Here is a 22,466-nt window from a genome sequence, read left to right on the forward strand (position 1 = left end):
TACAACAAAGAACTTTGAATAATCAAAACAATCTTTAAAAGAACCAAGAACAAAGGAGAAAGGTCACATTTCCTGATTTCAAAACTTGTTACAAAGCTATGGTAATCAAAATACTGTTGCACAGGCAAAAAGGCAGACATAAAAATCAGCAAAATATTTCTGAGAAACAAACTGTTGCTTAGGTCAAATGATTTTCAGCAAGGAAGCCAAAACTATTCAATGGAGAAAGGAGTCACTTCAACAAATGACATCAGGAACATCAGATATCTACATGCAACTGTTTGAACCCTTATTTTATACAACATACACAAATTAAGTCAAAATGGGTCGAAAAACTAAAACTACTAAACATTTAGAAGAAAACTTTCTAACATTGAATTTGTCAAATATTTCCTAGATAAGACACCAAAAACAGGCAACAAAAGCAAAAGGGAATTGAATTGTACCAAAATTAAAAACATCTGTACCACAATCAAAGACCACAATCAACAGAGTGAAAAGGCACCCTACAGAATGGAAGAAAACATTTGCAAGTTATATGAAAAGATGTTCAACATCACTAATCATTAGAGAAACATAAATCAAAATTACATGAGATATTTCCTCACATCCATTAAGACAGCCACTCCCAAAATAAAACAAAACCAGAAAATTACAAGTGGCTCATAAAGAGGAAGAAAAATCAGAAAGCTTACATATTGTTTGAAATGTAAAGTGATACAGCCACATGGAAAAGTGTCACAACTCCTCAAAAAACTAAACAGAATTACTATCAGATCCAGCAATTACAATATTGTATATACATCAAAAGAATTGAAAGCGGAATCTCAGATATTTGTACACATATTCAGAATAGCAGTATTCACAATAATCAAGAGATGAAAGCAACACAAGTGTCCAAGGGATGAATGGATAAACAAAGTGTGGTATATCCATTCAATGGAATATTATTCAGCTTTCAAAAGGAAGGAAATTTTTATATATACTACAATAAGGATTAGTTTAATGACATTATGCTAAGTGACATGAGCCAATTACACAAGACAAATACTGTATCATCTCATTTAGGTGAAGTATCTAAAGAAGTCAAATTCATATTAACAGCAAGTAGAATGTTGTTTGCTAGGGACAGGTTGGGAAGAAACAATGAGTTGCTGTTTAATGGGTACAGAGTTTCAGTTGTGCAAGATAAGAACGTTCTGGTAATTACATAACAATCTGAATATACTTAAAACTAATGAATTGCATATTTAGAAATGATTAAGATGACATATTTTATTATACACTTTAATACAATAATTTTTTTATAAATAATACTTGCTTTGGGAAACCTCTGAAACAAAGGCAAAAAAATCATGTCTGGAAAATTATAAAAGTGAATTTATGCAGAGACCATAAATTAATGGAAATCCATCTCTGACTATAAGTCTCAGACCATGACCAAGGAAAATTTAGCGTCCTGAGATGTGTCCAAATGATTTGGAGCCAGGTAAGGTCACTTGGAAGGCAGGGGAGGAAAGAATTTCTTGATGGAGTCATCTAAGTGGCAATGCCAACCCCTGCACCACATTTCACTGGAGCTTCCTCTTGCCTCTTCATTAATCAAATATAGTGCAGAATTACAGAGGAGAATTATTTGCCAATGAGTTTTCCATTTTCTGCCTCTCTGAGATGATGCTGATTGGAGAGAAACAAGTTCCCTGAGGACAGGTGTTCTTGCTATGGGGACCAGAGTTTGCTTGCAGCAAAACCAGAGCGCTTAGAGGTCTGCTTTTGTTATTACTATTCAGTCCTTTGGCTGAGCCCAGGGCAATCAGCAACACTCTTTCAGGCCAACCCCATTAGAGAACCACATGGGAGAACAGTTACATTTTCCCTTCTGTTTCCAGCAAGATGGGTCTCTAATTGGTTTATGAGAATTTAACCTTTCTAGTCCAACAATGCCTCTGCTGTCCAAGGGATTTGAAACAAACCTCTGTTGCATGAACTTCTTTTTAATTCATAGTTTATACTTCATTCTCCGTCTCCACTCATCTACTGAACTTCTGATTCTTATAGGGTCATTTAAGTTCTCTCAATTGTAGTTTTAATTCAGTACATTTTCCACAAATCAAGCCATAAAATCCTAATGTATTATTTATAGAACAATAAAATCCAAATAATTCTCAAATATAATAAAAGAGTACACAACTCAGATATTCAAAATCAGAATATTAGTGTGGTATAATGGATAATATTGTTGTTCCCAAATTGAAGAATCACCTTCAACAAGACTAAGATTCTCTCTTCTCCAGAGCAGGCTCTCTAGCGATGGGTACTATGAGAATACTTGGCTGTCTGCTCATGTTTCTAGAATGCAATTACAGAGAACTCCTTGCTCACAGGGCTGACCTGCTGCGATGTTATTTGGTTATATTTACCACAAAAGTATCATTTACGTAATAATTCTGTCTCTCTTCTTTACTCATTAGTGTATGGTCACAAAATAGTGCTACATGGTTATCAGTGCCACCAGAGCCCCAGAAATCACAGATCACTTAGTATCAAAGGAATAGTATATAATAATAGCTGATACAAAACACATATACTACCCTAATTTTTAGATGTCATATAAATGAAAATAAAGTTTCATACTGGAGAAATAACAGAAAATTCAGGTTCTTGGGATCCATTGAGGAGTACTACTCTACACCACACCTCCCTTAGCATGTATTTCATATTTAAATAAATGATTTCATGGTTTCCTGTTTATCTTTGCCAATCAATGCTGTTTCCCTAATAGCAAGAAGCTCACAGTTCTGTTGCTTTACTCTAGCACCCAATGAAGCCATGCCCATTATCATAAATTATAAGTGAACAATTATTTGCTTGCTTCAGACATGGCTGAAGGATTGATTAAGCCTTCCTGAGTTTTTACTGCTTTGGAGTTTGTACCAGTCAATCACTGGGTTGGAGAAGATGTCATTATATATCACAGGAAATGACCTTGCCCCACTTAGGGGTCAGTTTGAGACAAGAAGGGAAGTTCTGTTGGATCACTGCAAGCATCTCTCCATTTCCCATCCGCACTCAGACCAGGACACCTAAGCACTCACTCTTCTTGATGATCAGTCAGCTGGTGCTAGAGCTAGAAAATGGAAACTGAGTTGAAAACAACGCAAGAATGGGAAAACCTACAACAAAATCTTGATAGTCAAAATTGTGACTCAGAAGGACTTTGTAGTGTCAAGGACACTGGATGAGAGAGCCAGGTCCTGACTGCTGTCTTTATCACCAGGTAGTTGTGTGGCCTCAGGCAAGTCACCAATTTTCCTAATTCCACCGGTTCTCTTACCTGTTAAATGAGAGTGTTGAAATAGAGACTCTCTAAGAGGTGGAAAATGGAGATTGGAGGCAGACTAGCATTTTCCAATATATTTTTGTTGTCTTAAAAAGAGGCCTGAAAGAGACCCTCACTGCTCTATTGCTTCATTTTTTACTGTTCTTTATCTTTCACCCCCTTTCTCTTATTTTTCCCCTTACCCTTAGATGGGGACCATTATCAAAGGTGAAAAGCAAGAAACAATTTCAAAGTGTAACTGCAGAAATTCTTAAAGATACCAATGAGTTTCCTTTTTCTCAGGAGCAGATATGGATCCTTTTAACATTCTTTCACCTCAGAAAGTAATTTCATGAGCACCATTGCCAATGTGAGCATTGAACTATTTTTAAACAATCATTTCATCAAAGCTAACAGATAACTGTAGTCTAGCAGGCAAGAGTTCATAGATGCATTTCCTGCCTCATTACTCAATAAGCATTAAATAACAATAACAGAAATGACGCTATCAAAAACAGTGTGAATTCTTTGTGATGGAAGGACATTATGCAGAAAATTATAATTCACACCTAAGGAGCTGTGCTTGTTCCCTGCAGCCTTGGGTTGCCAAATGGACTGTTTTGCTCCAAATCTGTGAATTCTGTTTTTGGTGTTACTCTGACAGTCGCCACAGTGGCAGCTTCTGCCCTCTTGCAGGGACATGTAATTATATGGAACACGGTGGCTCTGCTGTGCTGGTTAAATTGTCTTTACTTGGAAAAGAAGATACGAGGAGATATAAGATAGTTTAGAACCAGGTAATGATTACTAAAAAAATTACATGGGGAAAATAAAAGGAATTAAGAGATGTTTGTTGAGATTGTAAAAGAAATACTAGTGGCTGACTTAATTGCTATCTTACGGGAATGTCAGATTTGTAAGAGGACACAAAAAATTAGTGTTCTGTATTTTCCTAACAAAAATTTAAATTTAGAACTTGTTTCAGTTCCAGAAATTCTAAATTGATTTTAAAGTAAATACCCTTAGGAGCCCTTATTATGTTTTTTATTAACAATATCTTCAGTTCCTCCATTAGTTCTGCTCCCAAAGAAAGTACGTAACCTGATTATTCAGCCTACATTCCCCTTTTCAATCATCTCTGTCTTCTTAAATAGTTAATGATGTTCTTTGCCTACTTGTGCCTACCAGCTGTGGCATTGGTGCAGACACACTGTTGGCCCCTCAGTCTGGTCAAGAGGTGAAGGGAAGGAAGGAGCCATTTCCCCCTCTGGCAGGTCTGCCACCAAAAGTCTGGTCAGGAGAACAGAACTCAAAGCACCCTTCTGGGACTAGGAGCTCCAGCTACAATAATCACAGACAGGTGGCCTCTCGCTCAGACAGCAAACTTCTTCAGTCTCTGCTCCAAAAATGTCCACTGTCTTGGCCAGTCAGGTACTCGAGGCACCCAAGCAGGTTATAGTGTGTGTCCAAAGGCCCTGACCAAGAAGCAGGCCTCCTTTGGAGCTTCCTGCTTTGGGGATCACCCTTGTGGGAGTGGCTGTCGGAGCTGTTGGCTAAGTTCCTGGTTTGGGAGGTGTTCTTGCATGGACCCCACACCAAGTGCTGCAGTTTGGCCACCATTACTTTAGTGGTTGAGTTGCCTGTAATAGAAAGATTTGGTGGAGGGGGAGTGTCTCAAGTTTGTGTCTAACTTAAATCCCTCAGGTCCTTCAGAGGCATTGATTTAACTTGAAACTTAAGAAAATTTGAAGTAAATATAATTGGTATTGAGGAATTCTTGGAATGTGTAGTTAATTCAGTGGTTTCTCTCACATTTCCTATTCCACCCACAATTTCACTTACCTATTTTCTTGCCCTGGTGCTTGTCTTGTACCACTTTGTTCATCTACTCAACAAACCGTTTACCTGTGTCCCCTCAAACCCCACAAATCCCTCCTCCCTTCTGCCTCTTCTTCTGCACATGCATCACTCTTAGCTGGCTAAGAATGTGTACACATTTCAAAAGGTGACTGTCTCAATCAATGGAAGCATGTTACAAAACAGATGACTGAACTCTACACAGAACAGATCATTCAGATTCTCTTAGAATGAGGCTCAGGCCCTAGTATTTTGAGGAAATCTTTCCAGATAATGGTAATACATTGCCCGATTTGAGAACCATTGATGTGGAAGCTTGCTAATTTCTCCCAAGCCCAAGACTCTGGCCACTTGCCAACGATTGTAGTTACTTGATAAAGCAGCATGTTTTCCCAAGGCCCTTGCAGTACAAACAGTGGGTGTTATAATAGTTTTCAGAGGAGAGAGATTTCTCTGGGGTGAGTTGGCTCATTAATGAAAGTTTTGTGATATTAGTGTGAACTCATAGAAAGTTTAAAATTGAAAGTGTAGTTCTACTCCGTGAGGAATCTCTATTTAGAACCTTACAAAAACAATACTAATAACAAACATTAGTTCGTGAATATTATATCACATATAAGAACTCACTCCAAGCTCACAATAACCTGTATGTTAAGTATCTTTTGTATTTCCATTTTACATACTAAAGCAGAGAGGTTAAGATACTTTCCTGGGATGATAAAGGTGGCATTGCACTTGGGATTTTGAACCCTGGCTGTCTGGCTCCAAGATCTGTGCCCTAAATACCCCAGGATAATAATATATCTCTAGGACAAAATATCATTACAGAACCACTTAATTCATCTGCTACTCTTATGCTAAGCTAGACATTTCCTCTTTTCCATTTCTATGTCTGGTTCTAATCTTAACTTTTTGAAGACAAATCTGTTTACTTTAATGAAGGACCCTTATATATCTAGGATTATAGGATGTTAGGGCTGGAAAAGGCCTCAAAAAGCAACAGTGTTGCCTCTGCATTTATAGAAGTGTTTCCAATTTAATAGGTCTCGTTATGATTATATCTAATTCACTGTGGCACAGATGGTATTTTCTGGAAGCAGATGTTAAAATTGAGTCTGGGATATGAGTTGTTTATTAAGGAATTAAAACCATGACAGAAAGGAGGAAGAAACAAGACTGGGCAGAGAAGTCAAACTGAAATACAGTCTTATCTCTGCAGTAAATAATTCTTATTAATACAGTAATGCCTTGGTTCATGAACAGAAGCATATTCCCTTTGCGAAGAGTTCAGTTCATGAACAGAAGCATTCTGAAAAATCTTGCTTCCATTCACAAACTCTCCTTTGGGTGATGAACGTGAACATAGCCATCTCCCCCAGAATCATGGGACAAATTAAGTTTGTGAACCAAGGTACCACTGTATTGTCCTGCTCTGGGGTGAAAAAAGGTCTCTATTATATTCCCTCATAGTCATTGGATAGTGACAGTTTCGCTGACCTTGGGAAAGTCAGGTATGGTTTCTGGGGGAGAATCTGGAGCAGTGAACATCTGAAGGCTGTCCGTTGAGCTTACTCTTTGGACTTGGATAGATTAGAAGTAGTAGCCTGAGAGTTAAGAGATAATACAGATAAGACAAGGTCTGGAGCAGGAGTAGTCAGAATTCCACGCAAGTTCATGGAGGGAAAGGAAAAGAAGCAATATTTGAAAAGATAAAGGAAGAGAATGTTCAAAATACATGAAATGCACCAATCCTCAAATAAAAGAAGCACAAAGACTCTCAAGTGAGGTTAGAAAACAGATCATTGATCTGTTAGCCAAAGAAAATATCCTAAAGTAGTCAGAAGATAGAGCTGGATTCAAATAATCAAGTACTAGAAAAACTGATTTTCAACAGGAAGATTGGAATCCTAAAGACAATGAAATTAAAGCACTGAGAGAGATTAACAGCAACTTAATATTATATACCCAGCAAAACAACCTTTTAAAAATAGAATGAATAAGGCTGGAAATGTAGCTCAGTGGCTCAGTGCCTGTCTGGCAAACGTGAGGCCCTGAGTTTGATCCTGGTATCAAAAAATAAATTAAAAAGTAAATATATAAAATAAAATAAAGGGTGGGATTTAGCTTAGTGGTGCTGCACCTGCCTCTCAAGCTCAAGGTCCTGAGTTCAACTCCTCATATCAAAAAATAAAATAAAAATAGGAAGAATGAAAAACTATTGTAGACAAATGACAGCCTAGAATAAGACTTTCACTTACTCCTTTTCCTCTGTAACACTTAGCAGGTAATTTTTAAAAAATTTTTCTGCAGTCTAGTGAGCTACAGTACCTTTCTTTTGCTTACAAGTTTAACATTTCTATGCCTTATCACCTTTTGAAATGTGTGAAACAGCCAGCTAGCTGAGAAGGGTTTAACCTTTTCCTGGTCCTGGGTAATGAAAGCATAAATTTCTTTTGCTTTCAGTCTCACAACAGTGCTGTTCACTATATGTTTTAAAATCAGTCATCATCTCATAAGTTCACAGACTTAGCCACCTATACATTTTTTCCATCTTTCAGTATAGATGCTGCTTTAGCACATTTTGTCATGACCTCACCAACCAATGAATATTTCCACTTCCTTTTTTTCAGGATGCACTGGATTATTAATTCACTAGCACTGAAGTTGTCACCAATGGCACTATAACTCACATTAAAATCCTCTAATTTTGGTCAAAAGTTTGGCTTATAGCTGCTACATTCAAAATTACTTTACCCTTGTTTGTGCAAAAACTCAGAAACCTGTGGAATAATGCAAAACACATTCAAGACCACTGTAGGCTTAGCAATGTCCAAGGAAAGTGGATTTTGAGCAAGGAGAGAGATTCATTCATTATTTGTCCTTGGTGTCAGCAAATAAATGGTTATACAAATTTACACTTCCACCAACAAGACATTCTCTTGACTCTTGCACATCAGCACCTGTTGTTGGATTTTAACTTTTTGCCAGTTTGATGGTAATAAAAAGACATTTTGGATTATTTTGTGTTTGCAGCCTAATCTTCTTTTTATTCTTTTAAAATGTATGATTTTAAAATTCTCTTAGTGCATATTTGACTGAAACATCTAACACTAGTCAGTATATTTACTTTCCTCTAAACAACTTAAAGAAGGTGGAATGCTTTAATTTTGAGCAGTTTTTCCATTTTTGTGCAATTTCTGTCCAATATTTTGGTTATACAGTTGACTCTCATTATTCACAGGTACCTTATTTGTGATCACACATACTCACTGAAATTTATTTGCAACAATTTGTAGCCCCCAAATCAGTTATGCAATGATGAGATGAGAGCAAGTATTGAATCATCTTGAATTCTTAAACTTTTAGGAGTTTCTCAGAGGAGGTAATTAAAACAGAACACAGCTTGAGCCACCAGAGGCAAAAGTAAGCAGAAATAAGGCATGGGAACAAACCAGGGGGTAAAGTCAACCACATGCCGAATGGTTAGTCTTCCTAATATTTCATTCCATCCCATTTTATTTTGCAGATTTTTTTGAAAAAAATTGTTGATCAAAACATATTAACTTGATTTCTCAACCTCTTGAACCTCAGTTTGAAAAATACCAAAGGAAAATAAACATGTATTTATCCAGACATACAAATATGGCAACAAATCCTTGCACACAATTAATGTTCTTTAATGCATATGTTGAAAAAAACCCATTCAGATCTTTAAGGAAGGCTGACAATAGAAAAGAAAGAGGCCAAAGAAAGAAAGAAAGAAAGAAAGAAAGAAAGAAAGAAAGAAAGAAAGAAAATTGGAACAAAGTAGGAAGCAGAAAATAAGTTTTAAAGTTTATCATTAATACATTTAGGTAGAAGACATTGCTTCTAAAAAGCAGAAGAGAATGATAGGAGCAAGAAAAATTGTACAACAAAAAAAACTTTGAAATTAAAAATGAGATGAAAATTTTAGTCAAACAATAGAAATTACAGTAGGAGAAATTATAATTTAAAAATAAGAGAGATAGAAAATCAGAAGAAAATTGAGGGCTCAATCCAGTAATTACAAAAATAAGAAGAAATTGATTAAATAAATTGTTCCATTATAAAATATTTCCAAAGTTTAAAGGACATGGGTTCTCAGAAGAAGAGATCTAATACAGTCGACTAGAAAGGTCTTACATAGGCAGATCATCACTAAGGGCAACAGATACAGAGAAAAAAAAACATCATCAGAAGCAAGAAGCAATAAAGCACTGGCTGTCTCAGCAGTAGCATTAGAAACTAGAAGACAAGGGGATTTCTTCCAAATTCTCAAGGAAGAGTTTTTTCCCCAGCCAAATTCTAGACCCAATTATCAACATAAGAATATAGAATTATGCTGAAACTTGCAAGAATTAAGTAAAAATGAACTTTTTAAGACAGCTATTAGAGAATGTGCTTAATTAAATGAATAAACTAAGAAAAAAAAGTCATATAATCTGTAACACCAAAATTCCAAAACAGGAAAGTGGAAAAAAAGTTTTCTAGTACCATAGTAAAGGTCAGTCCCAGGACAACAGCTGTAGAAGAGAATTAAAAGCAAATGAATTGAAGCAGGTAATTAGAAGTTTCTTGGAGGAGTGTCCTAAAAGAAAAAAAAGAATGATAAATTATCCAATTTATTTAATATTGAGAATATAACATTGATAGACACTAAAACTGATGAAACACCTGAAATATACTTAGCAGATTGTGTACATTAATAATAAAATATTTACATATGATAAATAATTTTAATGATTATTTCTACAAATTAAATATTTTATACGTACACATATATACACAAATAGTAACCAAGTAGAAAAATGAAGCAATTAGTAATTCTAGAAAAGAAGAAAATTTATACAAGAAGGAAACCTAACTCTAAAATAAATGACTCATACCTCATTATATTAATGTAAACATTCTTTTGGAAAAATGAGGAGACATGAGTATTTGAGATGGTAAAATTCTTATAAATCGAGAACCAAAAGTAGATTACAAAATTGATATATCAAGAATTAGCATAAACACATTTTTTAGACATATAAACAAGAAAAGAAATTGAAATTGGCTATGTCCAAGAAGTAGAATTTATGAATGGAAAAGAGAAAAATGAGCCACTATTTTCCAATAAAAGCTTATTAGCAGTCCAATTTTTTAAAGCTATGTGCAATACCACTGTAATAATGTTTTCAATCTAATTGTATTGCAAGCACATTTGTAAGTGCTTCCAACAGCACTCTTTCTGGCTTTCTTTTCCCTGATTATGTGATACATATGCTCCCAAATTCTGACCGACTTCTCCTGCTACCCTCCCTGCTCCGCTTAGAGCTCCAGACAAGCGCTGTCCTGGTGGACTATCATATGGATTTATTTCTGAGATGTTGCAAATATCATCTCAACTATACTTTCTCTTTTGCAGCCATTTATACTTTAAACCATCTCAAACTTTCATGCTGGTTTTGTGTATTGTCTGTGATCACCCATTGAAAGCACTTAGATGGCAAAGCCAAGGAAGGCCATGTTGTGGGGACTGAGAACTCTTTGTCTGTCTCGGAAATTGCTGTGTATGTAGGTGGACGGACATTTACAATTTGTCCTTTTGGGGGTCTTTCTTTTCCTTTGAACCAATCCAGGCATAGAGAATCTCTCTTCTACCCATCAGGAAATGAACTTGCCATCTGTCTTGCAGTGCTATGACAGGGGAATTGTTAGGATCACTCTGGCAGCTCTGATTCCCAAATACTTTGCAGTTAAGAAGCCTTAAACATTTTGCAGCAGACTTCTCAGGGAACAGCACCACAGCGTCTCCGGCAGCTTGCATGGTGTTCCTCAGTGGATATTTTTGTTCCTTCATCTAAAACAACAGCCTAAAGGGAGGAGGAGAACACATGGCCTCCTCGTGGGGCCAGAACTCAGCTTTAAAATTGCCAAAAGATCTAGCAACAGCTGCGCTTGGGACAGCATAAACCTGTGCCACCTGTCTGACCCCATCAAGTGATGAAGGCCCGAGTGCAATCAGCCTCTCAATTGGTTATGTGAACCATTTTGCAGGAGATGATTTAGATGAGCCATCTTCCTTCTTTTCCCAGGTTATAAAGACATGTGCCTTGGGGAGTATCCCAGAGCCTGGATTAAAACTCAGTACTACGGAGAATATTAAATATGCATAGCAAAAACATTCTGTTTTTGGACATATGCAGTTCCATGGAGGCTCACAGATGACTTGGACAGCTAGTGTCCCCCGCCCAGACGAGGCACAGCTAATGGAAATGGTACTATGGCATTTCCCTGAAAATAAGCCCTAGCCAGTTACCATGGTGATGGCCAATGGCGAAGAAGATTATACCTCTCTATTCTCTTGCTCAGTGCCTACTCTGTAATAATAGGTAAGGGAAGGATAGGCTGATTGGGGCTGGCATATTTGATCTCTCATTATCCAAGCTTTTAGATCTTATTCTCAGGGAAGTATGGTCTAATGGAAGTCAGAATGCTGGACTGTGATTGTGCCCTGTACTCACTGAATAACCTAATGTGGAGCTGGTCACATCTCTAAGGGTTCTATTTCCTCCGCTGCGCAATGGTGACTATAATCATGCTAAATAACAAATGAAAGAGCTCTATATACCTGCTGACTGTCATGAGAAAGATGGAGCCGTCATTGTTGTCATCTGTAAGTGAGATCATTAGAATTTCTCAAGATAATTTTTGAAGAGATTTATTTCTGGGAGTAGGAAGAACAGACCTCAGGCTGCAGTTGTTTTTCATGTCATGAAAACAGGGGCAATGTGTATAAATGTGTAGAACCCTTCACAGCTCATAGCCCGCTTCCTCCCTACTCAGGCTTTTTTTTTCCTGTTGCTCGGAGTGTAACCAACCACTCTCTGCACCTCCTGCTCTGCCACCAACACAGGATCTTTTCCTTTATTTCTTTTTTTTTTTTGTACTGGGGGTGGAACTCAGGACCTTGTGCTGGCAAGGCAGGCAGCGGTGGCACCACTGAGCTAAATCCCTGGCCCTTTCCCTTTATTTCTTTCTTGTGACCTGTCAGAAAGTCAGCCACCATCTAGTCCAGAGGTTGTGAACTCAGCAGACAGAAGGACCCAGGAATTCACAGAAATGAGTGAAACAGCCTACAAATGGGAAGCATGGCCATCTAGAATATGCTCCTTGTGTCAAATCAGAGGGTCACAGCTACTCAGCTCCTAAAGTTGCAGTCTTTCAAGAGAAGATAGAAATCTGGAATTTTATTTAAAAATTCTTTGAATGTTGAAAAATTAACCAATCATTTTTAAACATTTCAAATATCCCAGGTTTACCAAACTAGAAACCTTGTGTGTCAGCTGAGGGCTTGAAACCTCTGGTCAAGGTTAACCCTTTATTTTCACAATTCAAAATCCTCAAGCTTCAAAGTCCAGCACAGCATTGTTCAAAGACCATGGACTCACAGTCACCAAAGACCTGGAGCTAATTGGCTAATTTTCTGTGTGACCTTGAGTGTGTTTATCCCTTTTTCTGAGCCCCAGTTCCATTATCCAGGAAAGGGGATAATTGTAAAGGTTTTGGAAGAATTAAAGATAAAAAACAATGAAAGGTCATAGGTAATATGAGATGTGACTGAACAATAAGATGAATGTGTATAAAAATTTTATTACAGTAAAAGACACATTGCAATTAATCTCCCTCAAAGTACTCCCCACCCCCACTTGGAATATGCTTATCCCATTGTTCTTGCCACTTTCTGAAGCAGTTCTGCAAGTTCTCTTTCGTGAGTGTCTTTAGTTGCATTGCCATGGCTGCCTTGATGTCCTGAAATGATTCGAACATTTACTTTTCATGGTCATTTCAAACTTGGAGAAGAATCAGAAGTCACATGGTGCCAGATCTGGTGAATGAGGTGGACAAGAACACACTGTTTTTTTCAAGGCTGCCTTTCCATTGGATGGCACTTGGCAACAGCAGTCACTGTATTTTTTTTTTTTTTATATACGAGGGATTGAACTTGGGACCTTGCACTTTTGAGGCATTCACTGTATTTTTTATCACACCTCATAAAGACATGAAAAAGGACTTCCAGAACTGCTTCAGAAAGTAGCAAAAATGATGGGAGAAATGTGTTTAAAGGAAAGGGGAGGATTTTTGAGGGGTATTGACAATGTATCTTCTGCTATAATAATTTTTTTTTAAAGTCACCATATTTTTCAATCACACTTCATATGTGAAAACAACTGCCACAGGATAGGCACTCAATAAATGTCTCCTTTTTCCTCAGGGCTAGCCAGTTAACGGCAAAACTGAGTGCATGAGTCCACTAACTTTCATCTTGTTTTTCTTTCACTGGACCTCAGTGTTTTCTTGCCTCTAGAGCCTCATTTTCAGAGTTGTCAGGTATGATTTATCCTGGAACCTAAGCACAGATCTAGGAATTTCAACAGCTACTTTCTCTTCCCAGGAGCAAGCCACACTGCCCCCTGTAAGCCTCACATTTCTTCTCTGGAACAAAAGTGACAAACAGTATGAAGTGAGGCAGTGAGTCTGTATTCTATTAATTTAAATCACAGTGAACCCATCTGTGAAATGCCCAATGCCCATGGGTCTGGGATCAGCCTCTAATTTACTGTATCAATGCCCAAGGAATGGATTTTAAAATGTAGGTTATATTATTGTCCACATACGGTGAGACCAACAGATCAGGAGATAACTGCCATGGAAAAGGAAAGATGGCTTATTCCTGTCTTGCCACACAAGGGCAAATGGGGAGGCATCAGGTCGGCCAGTAGGCAGAGGGAGTGAGGGCAAAAGGGAAGCGAAAGTCTTTATTGTGGTTTATATGGGAATAAGCAAGGCAGGGCAAGAAGGTTTAGGATTGGCTAGTTTGAAAATCTTCCACACGACCTGAGATATAAGGACTGTATCTCCAGGTGTCTGGGATTTGGCCTTGGGATGATTAAAGCAGAGGGATACTGGCCCACAGTGTGAGAGCCCATAAAACAGGTGGCTGGGGCATGCACTCTGGGCAAGCTGATTGTCATACAAAAGGTATGCTTGTAGACCAGTTTCATCGTGTCACTTGACTGGCTTGGGAGCCACCTAGGGCATCGGTGGGGCACACTTCTGGGTGTGTCTGGATGGGTCATGGAGACATGACCTCAGGTACTATATCTGGTCCCTGGCCACTTCCTTTCTGGCAGTTCCCCTGCTCTGCTTTCAGGTTGCCAAGGCCTGAGCAGCTTTGCTCTGCCATGCCCTCCTGCCATGGTGTTTCTGCCTAGGAGCCAGCTGGCTATGGACTGAATCCCCTAAAACTGTGAGCTAAATTAATTAATCCTCTCCTTTGTTAAATTGTGGGTGTCAAGTATTGTATCTCAGTGATAGGAAAGCTGACTGATACACAGGGGATTTGGGGCCCTGGCAAGAGCATGCCCTCTAGGTCTACCAAGGTCTTAGATGTCATAACATTAGAAATACAGAAAACAAAAGGCATGATTAACACACAATGTTCTCAAATAAGTGTCTACTCCCTTCAGCCATAAGTACATAGATTATCAGCAGGTTGACCAGGGGTTTCTATAGTAGGGCTCTTGTGTAGGAGCAGAAGAGAAGGCCAAATGGCTTAGGGGGAAAGGATGTGGGAGATTAATGCACCTGCAAGTCGAGGGATGGGTTAGACATGCTGCTAAGAGGGAAAAAAAAAAGTATTGTTTTGCTGTCTTCAGGTTAACATGGTCCAAGGCCTTAGACTGATATTCCAGGCCACTCTTTGTGAGACTAAATGCAGCCCTCACTCTCTGTGTGTGCAGAAAATTACATTTGGATCCAGAGAGTGCAATGGAATGGAGATTATTCTGCTTGAGTGCATTGACCTTTATCAACCATTTCATCAGAATTTCTGGAGCATGAAGCTGTGTTACAGGCCTCCTCTGCTGTTCATAGACAGGAGGAGGAACATTTCTTTCTGGCTTAAGTCCAAAGCATCATTCTCAAGCATCCAGAGACAGGGAAAGCAAAATCAAATCCATACACTTGAAATCTGGTTAGGGAATAGTTGTAGGAAACAACACAAATAGCAGCCAGGCTCCATGAATCTCCAGAGAAACCTGTTTCTCTTCCAGTCACTGAAAAAAAAAATGTATTTCTCAATATTCCTCCATCTAACTCTTGAATTTAGTATCACATAACATACAAATTGCTAATTTGAGTCTCTTCTTTCAGTTTGACTAGATAATCAGGAAAGAATGGTTAGGCACACATACTCAAACTCATGCTTAGAAGAAAGACCAAATGCTTTTAAAAACGTATCACAGGGATTTTAAAGACTGGGCACCATTTTACTATTTAAGAAAAATATTTATTTGCAGGAAATGGAAATACAAATGCATTACAATTTTGATTTATTGTTTTCAAACTAAGTACAAGTGTTCTACAAAGCATTTGGGGGGGGGGTTACTTATCTAGCTAGGATAAAAGACCAAAAGGCCATAAAAAAAACAGCACAATAGAACAGATGATAGACTCACAATGTACTTAGATTTAAGCACTGCTGATCCATATAACCTGTTACAAGAGAGGAAAACCAGGCTGTAAGTACAAACATTAAAGCCCATTGATGATTACAGTCCAGGGTCTGTTCACACCGTGTATAAAGGATCACTCACAGTGTGTCAGAGAGTGCTTGTGTTTTCCATAGACTCACATGGCGCTTTTATCTGAGAGGGAGATTTTCTAAGCAGTGAAGGCCATGGGTGCACAGAGTTCATGTTTTCACCCAGTTGGTGAGCAAAGGATGAGGGCAGAGAAATAGAGCTGAAAACCCTGGGGTCCCTTTTCCCAGGGGAAAGCCTGCGAGCTGAAGCTCACAGAAGACGGGATGAAAAAGATAGGAGACGGGGAACACTCCGGCAGAGGCAGGAACTGAGGCTTCACAGCGGGGCCAGCACAGTGGGTAGGAGCTGTGCTTCCTGCTGAAAGAGCTGGGAAAGTTAACAGATGTCCTCAGAAAGGGGTCTGCCCAGTCCGTGTCACAAACTTTTGCAATCTTGAGTCACTTAGTAATTCATCCTCCTCATGGTAACTGGCCACGCTTGCTCTCTGTGTCTATACCATTAAATGACTTCCAACTCATTGAGCACAATGAGTCCCTTCCTTCTAGACACCAAGACAAAACAAAGCACTCTAGAATTTTATGTTGCCTATAATAAGAAGACACCAAGTTTCTGTCCCCTGCGGTAAGCGCTCCCCCTTTGGCCCCAGAGGCCCGAAGCACTAATCTTCCAGGCCAGGTTCCTTTGCACTGTGAAAATACTCTTCTGTGGGGATTTACAATACCTTTAATCCTGGCTGTCCAATGTTTATGTGATTGCACCTCTACAAAATGGGACTTTCCTAATGGATATAATGCAATTTCTTTTCTCCTGTTGTGCAAAGCTCATAGTGGCTCACTTTTAGGAAACCAAAAAGTTCTTTCCCCTACATTCACTTCAACTAACACTCTAAGGCTATACAGAACATCTCCCAGGGACAAGAGGCTCCTCAGTCATCCTGGATTCTTCTATAAGGCACACTTGAGGCACAAAGTATGTAAGATAAGAGGGAATGCCTATGTGTGTCAGAGAGACAGAGAAACAGAGGAAGAGACACAGAAGTAGCACATAGATCTTTGGAATTGTTTTTGATTAAATGAAGTATTCTCGGTCCCTTCGATTCTTCAGTATTCCTAGGGCTTAGGGGAAGGGGAACACTCTTCCTTAGTAAATCTGAAACATACCAGAGTAACTAAACGAATGAATGATCTGACATCTTCCTCAGGCTCCTTCCAGCCCCACTTCACTGCCTTCCCTCTCTCACTCCTGCCTTTGGAGAGGACTCATCCTATCACATCTGCCCACTGTCTCAGCAGAAAGTGGTCAAATACAGTGGGCCTCACCAGGGCACTGCTTGCTAAGGGCTCTGCAGTTCTGCCAGGCTGCAGGCAGAGGTCTGAGTCTCTAGTCCAGGTTCCTCCCAGACTGGACTCAACAGAAACAAACAGGTGACCGGTGGCACACAAGGCAGTGGCTAAGTGCTTTCCCTGCCACCTCCATGCCCTCAGGGCAACGTGGCCAGCAGGGACAGTGTACTTCTCCCCTGGCAGTGCGATGGGATGTGTCTGTTTCTGGACCGCATTCACATTCACACCTCAGATGCCACATGTTTTCAGGGGGTACTGGCCCAGGGTGGCCTCTGATTCTGCCTATGTTTCTGCCTGGTCTGAGGACATAGGAGGGAGGGCCCATGAAACGAGGAGAAAGCATTTTAAATACAAACCTGTGACAAAAATCCTGGGCACCGTCTCAGTATCAGAATAAAGAAGAATCAGTTCAAGACTCCTATTCTACAGGTATGTAAGATTCACAGCCACCTCATGGCATCCAAGCCTCATGGAGAGATTAATAAGGAAAAGGGATCTGGTGTGTATAGCTGGTTTGTAAATAAGTTGAACTGAACACTGCTTTCCCAAATAAGGTCTCTAAATCAAAATCATTTGTATTCATGAAAAGGTTATCTAATTTTGCCTACCCCAATGTCAAGTTCACTCCCCATCTCCTGCCAAAAAGGAGCAACTTAGTTCAGCTGTCAGATTTTTATAGAACATTTTTTTCCAGTATCTGTCTCCAAGTGCAAATTTGGGAGCTGTGAAAGGAACCATTCTGGGGGCCAGGAGCTTCCTCAGGTCTCAGCCAGTGAAAAATTACTTGTTCTCTGAATCTTTGTGAGCCCTCTCCTTTACTAGGGTAACCAAAGAAAGGGAAGAGGGATGCCCTGTTTACATAATGGAAAGTAGAATGAGCAGATTTCTTTTTTATGGCATCTGGTTCCTTTAATAGTCTTGTATTTTTCAAAACTTTAAGTTCAGGCACCAATATCTGCTACAGTTTGAAAACTTCAGTGCTAACCATGAATTACTGACTGGTCCTTCAGACTGCTCACCCCAAGGGGAAAACAAATCCATGGATATGCTGGGCTTAACCTTTGCACAGAAACTGTGCACACAACTACTAATTATCTGGGACCAATCTGGTGTTATCCAACTCTCTGTGCCCTGTTGACCCCAGTTTGTCCTGAAGGGACCACCGTTTAGTTCCCTTTATTCCTCCAAGCCAGGAATGGAGGACAGGGGTCTTCAGCCCTCTGGCTAATGTCCCGTCTCCAGTTATACATTATGTTCTGGAAGAGCAGTTTCCCAGGAAAACAAGCCCTGCTATCTGGACATCTGGAGAGAGCTGTGTGAAGCAAGGGTAATAGGAACAAAATAAAATCCTCAATGCACTAAGGACCAGGATGAGATGCTTCCTTGTTCGTCTCCCTCCTCATTCAGAAAAGTGGGTTTTCCCCCACGATATCTCCAGGCAAAACAGATAGATAGGCTGTCTATGATCTCACTTCTGGCCTTAAACATGAAAGCCTTGTTTTCTTCTCACCTAAACATTATGTGAGATAATTCTGGATTTTTGTCTTCTTGGGGATGCACAGTCTTCCTCAGCGACAAGCAACCAAACTTTGAAGAAAGGGGTTGGGTCAGCTGTGGCCCATGGTTACCAGGCAACGGCCAGGGCCAGCAGGATCAAAAGCCTGAGACAGTGGAGCAGAAAGAAGTGGACGCAGAGGTCCCCAGCCACCCGCCTCCTCCCACAGCCCCGATGTCCGAGCCTGCCCTGGCCTCTGGGAGGGACAGGTACAGGCTGCAAGACCACTGCGGTCCTGATACAGCTCTCATAAGCTACAAGATGGACAAAGCCATTTCCCACCACAGACAAAGCAGGGAGCCGCTTACAGGGTACGACAGCAAAGGTTAATGCCACCAAATCCTGTATCTGATAGGGGATGGACAGCATAATCCCTCTTAAGTACAGGCTCCCATGATGATGCAGATGACGATGATGAGATGGGGTGGGGGGGAGCTAAAGCCCCTTCAGCTGCTACTAAAAAATAAAATATCAAATGTAAGCACATTTCTTGCACAAAATCTTTTATAAACTAAGAAAAATAAAACACAAAGAATCTTCTACCTTTTGCAATAAAAAGGCAATTTCCATATCTTATTTGTATGAAAGAGGAAAAAGGTTTTAAACTACAAAGGTGACTTTTTTCATCATTAAAAAAAAAATAAAAGTAGAGTGGGGGTTAGGTTATATCACTTTGGGTGAGCTGCAGAGTAGCCTAACCTGACCATAAAAGGTAAGAACACGGATGTACGAATTGCCCTGTTCCAACCCTCTAGCAGAGGGAGGCAGAATGGAAGTAGACAGCAGGGGAGTGTCGGAGCCGGACAGGTGTGCAGGACAAGTGAGAAGAAATGCCTGTTGTTGGGGACAGGCTTCCCTTCTCTGTTATGGGAACCAGAGAGAAAAAGCATCGGCCAGAGCCACGGGCCTGAGCACTGCACGGGCCCGTCATTCCCTCTGCGTCCACACAAGGGACAACTGCTAAAGCGGATTCTCAATCATAATTATCACATAGCCCTCCAATTAAAAAAAATCAAGCAAGGAAGGAAACAAAAAAATTATCTGGAAATATTGGGAATTCCAGTGCCTACAGGGGTTTCTTAGTTCCAAAGGTGACAGAAGATTTCGCTAGTGTGGAGGGAGGCATGGACTGTCCTGGTGTGGTCACCAGTGGGAAGCCTCAGCAAGCTAATAAATACTATTTACAAACGGGAGGAGAGGCAGGAAGGGAGGACTATTTGTCTGCGGGCCGATGGTGGGGAGAAGTCCTACAAGCACGAAGATGGGCAGGTTCGCCTGGAGGAGAACAGCCTGATGCTTTTAGGCATTGCACTTGCGGCCTGAGAATACAAAGGGGAGCCCTCATTCACCCACGCCAGGGTGGAGATAGGCCAGCCCAGGCTCCAGAGGGCAGAGCAGAGGGAGGGGGCTGCTATGGTGCCTGGGCGCTCCCAAGGCTATGGGGCGTTCACATGGGAGACCCAGCCAGAGCGGGTAGACAAGAGTCAGTGCTTTGCCAAATCCCAACAGGCACCGTGGCATTTTGTGGCTAGAGTCCAGGTCTCAGTCGAATAAGAATCACCTCTTTTCAAGGAGGGTCACACCTTGCAGGGTAGAGTCAGGCAGTATCTTTTTGGCACTACAGGTGAAACCAAGCTTCCTTGTCCCACCCCAGTCTACTCCTGAAAGAACTTCCTATGACAGAAAGAGGGGGAGAGTGGCAGGCACACGCAGGTGGAAACCACCAGTGCCTCCTGCTCGGCCACGAGTGCTTGTTCAGGTCTTCGTCCGGATTCAGTGGCAAAGAGGCAAAGCTGATGATGGAGGTGGTCGGGGGGATACAAAGTAGAGGTAAGAGGAGAGGGCTGGAGACGCCTCCTAGAAGGTGGTGTTCACTCTTCTGTCGAGCTCTACAACTTTGAGTGTTTCGTTCCCCTCCAGTTTGGTGCTGACCCTGGAAGATGTGAAGAGGAGAAAGAAGTATTGACCACAAAGCATCAGCTGCGACTCTCCTGCTTCCCAGAATGATACACTCTCTCTAAGGCCACAGCCATGTGGCCTGGTCCAGGCTGACTTCTCCTTCCTAGTAGTAACTCTCTCCTCCCCAAACCCCTGCCACCAGCCTGCCACAGTCCCACCTCTGTCCCTTGCCCAAGAGGAGGCATCCCAGCCCAGTGAGCAAACACGGAGATCTGGGTATGTTTCTAAAAATTAATTAAATTAATTTTCTTATTAGTACAGCTTTGCTATACGTAATGATCACATTCATCATGGGGAATTTATACCTGTACATAATGTATCTTAATTCCTTTTTTCCACCCCACCCCTTTTTTTACAAATTCCTTTAAATTTGTTTTTTAATTGACTAAGGATGCTTAGCCCTACACTAAATTTGGGCAAGGATGAGGCTGATCTCTACTGTAGAAAAGCTAATAATCCAGATAAATATTCTTTTAAAATGAATTAATTTGAAATAACAAGTAAACATATAATGGAAAATAAATACATTATCAAATTGTGTAACAGCCCAGAAAGCCTCTGGGCCACCCAGCTCTGGGGGACTTAACTGGGGCTGGGAGAGAGGCTTGTGTTCCGAAATAGGTAATCAGCAGCTGAGTTTCTAGAGGAGTCTAGTGGTGACTTTGGATTTTCTCCATAATGGAAATAAAAATAACACTTTAGCTCTTAGGCAGTTCATGGGCTTTATATGACAGCACATTTATGGAGTCATATATACTATTGTCTAGTATAGTAAGCATTAGCCAATGCTAAATGTATATACGAGGATATATACAGTTATGTATGACTCTTCCTGTACAGGTTTAGGGGGAGAAAACTGAAGAATCGGAAATGCAATCCTTCCTATGTTGCTGGAGCAGCCTCATTTCTAGGAAGACCAAGGGCAATCACCCATCATATGCACATCACTGGAAACATGTGTACAGCCCTCCTTCTGGGGCTACCGGCATAGCCAGTTGCCTCCTCTCACAGCAACAAGCCCCTGTGGTCCTATCAGCCTCTACATTTACAACGAGATTCCTCCTCCATAATTATCTAAGAGAAACCACTCCTGGATAACCAGAGCCAAATCTAGTGTATTTCCAATATGGGAACAGATTCTGCATATGCATCCACAGTGCTTCTCAAACATGGCCCCTCAGTATAGATATCTGAGTGTATGCAGGTTATGCATACGCAATCTGAAAATCCAAACTTTGAAATGCTCCAAGATCCAGAACTCTTTTTTTTTTTTTTTGGTACCGGGGATTGAACTCGGGTCCTTGCGCTTGCACAGCAGGCAGCGAAACCAGTGAGCTAAATCCCCGGCCTAAGATCCAGAACTCTTTCAGTGCCAGTGTGATGCCACAAGTGGAAAACTCCACACTCAACCTCACGTGGCGGGGCACAGACAAAACTCAGGCACGCTACAAACATTACATAAAATTCTCTTCAGGCTGTGAGAGTAAGCATATATGAAACAGATGAATATGTGCTTAAACTAAGTTTTGTTATTATGTATATACCAATACTCCAAAATTTGAAAAAGCTTTGAAATCCAAAACATTTCTTGTCCCAAGCATTCTAAATAAAGGCACTCTGCCTGTAGTTACAGTTGGTACATGTGAGCTGAAACACAAATCATGAATCTATGTTGACAGCACAGCCCTCACTTACTCTCTAGCTGGAAGGATGCTAGAGAAGGTGCGTGCACACAGCAAGCACTCTGCTGCTACCCTGGCTGCGTGTTCACTTCAGGGCTTTGCGGGGATGGTGAAGATAGTGCAGGAGAAGATTTGGGATTC

The 22,466-nt window shown here is 40.5% G+C and overlaps 1 protein-coding gene across 1 annotated transcript in view; it reads right to left on the reverse strand.

The window, feature by feature from the left end:
• Window positions 1–15,508: 15,508 nt before the first annotated feature.
• The window catches only part of Creb3l2 (cAMP responsive element binding protein 3 like 2), a 123,656-nt gene continuing 116,698 nt past the window's right edge, over window positions 15,509–22,466 (reverse strand). Inside the window, exon 12 of the mRNA XM_004851238.3 lies at window positions 15,509–20,617. Within this exon, the coding sequence (XP_004851295.1) occupies window positions 20,542–20,617 (76 nt within the window). The 3' untranslated portion in view covers window positions 15,509–20,541. The remainder of the gene's footprint in view (window positions 20,618–22,466) is intronic.

This window comes from Heterocephalus glaber, unplaced genomic scaffold (assembly GCF_053883595.1).
Source record: "Heterocephalus glaber isolate CG9 unplaced genomic scaffold, H.glaber_assembly_v1.0 deba00000621, whole genome shotgun sequence".
NCBI classification, from domain to species: Eukaryota; Metazoa; Chordata; class Mammalia; order Rodentia; family Bathyergidae; genus Heterocephalus; species Heterocephalus glaber.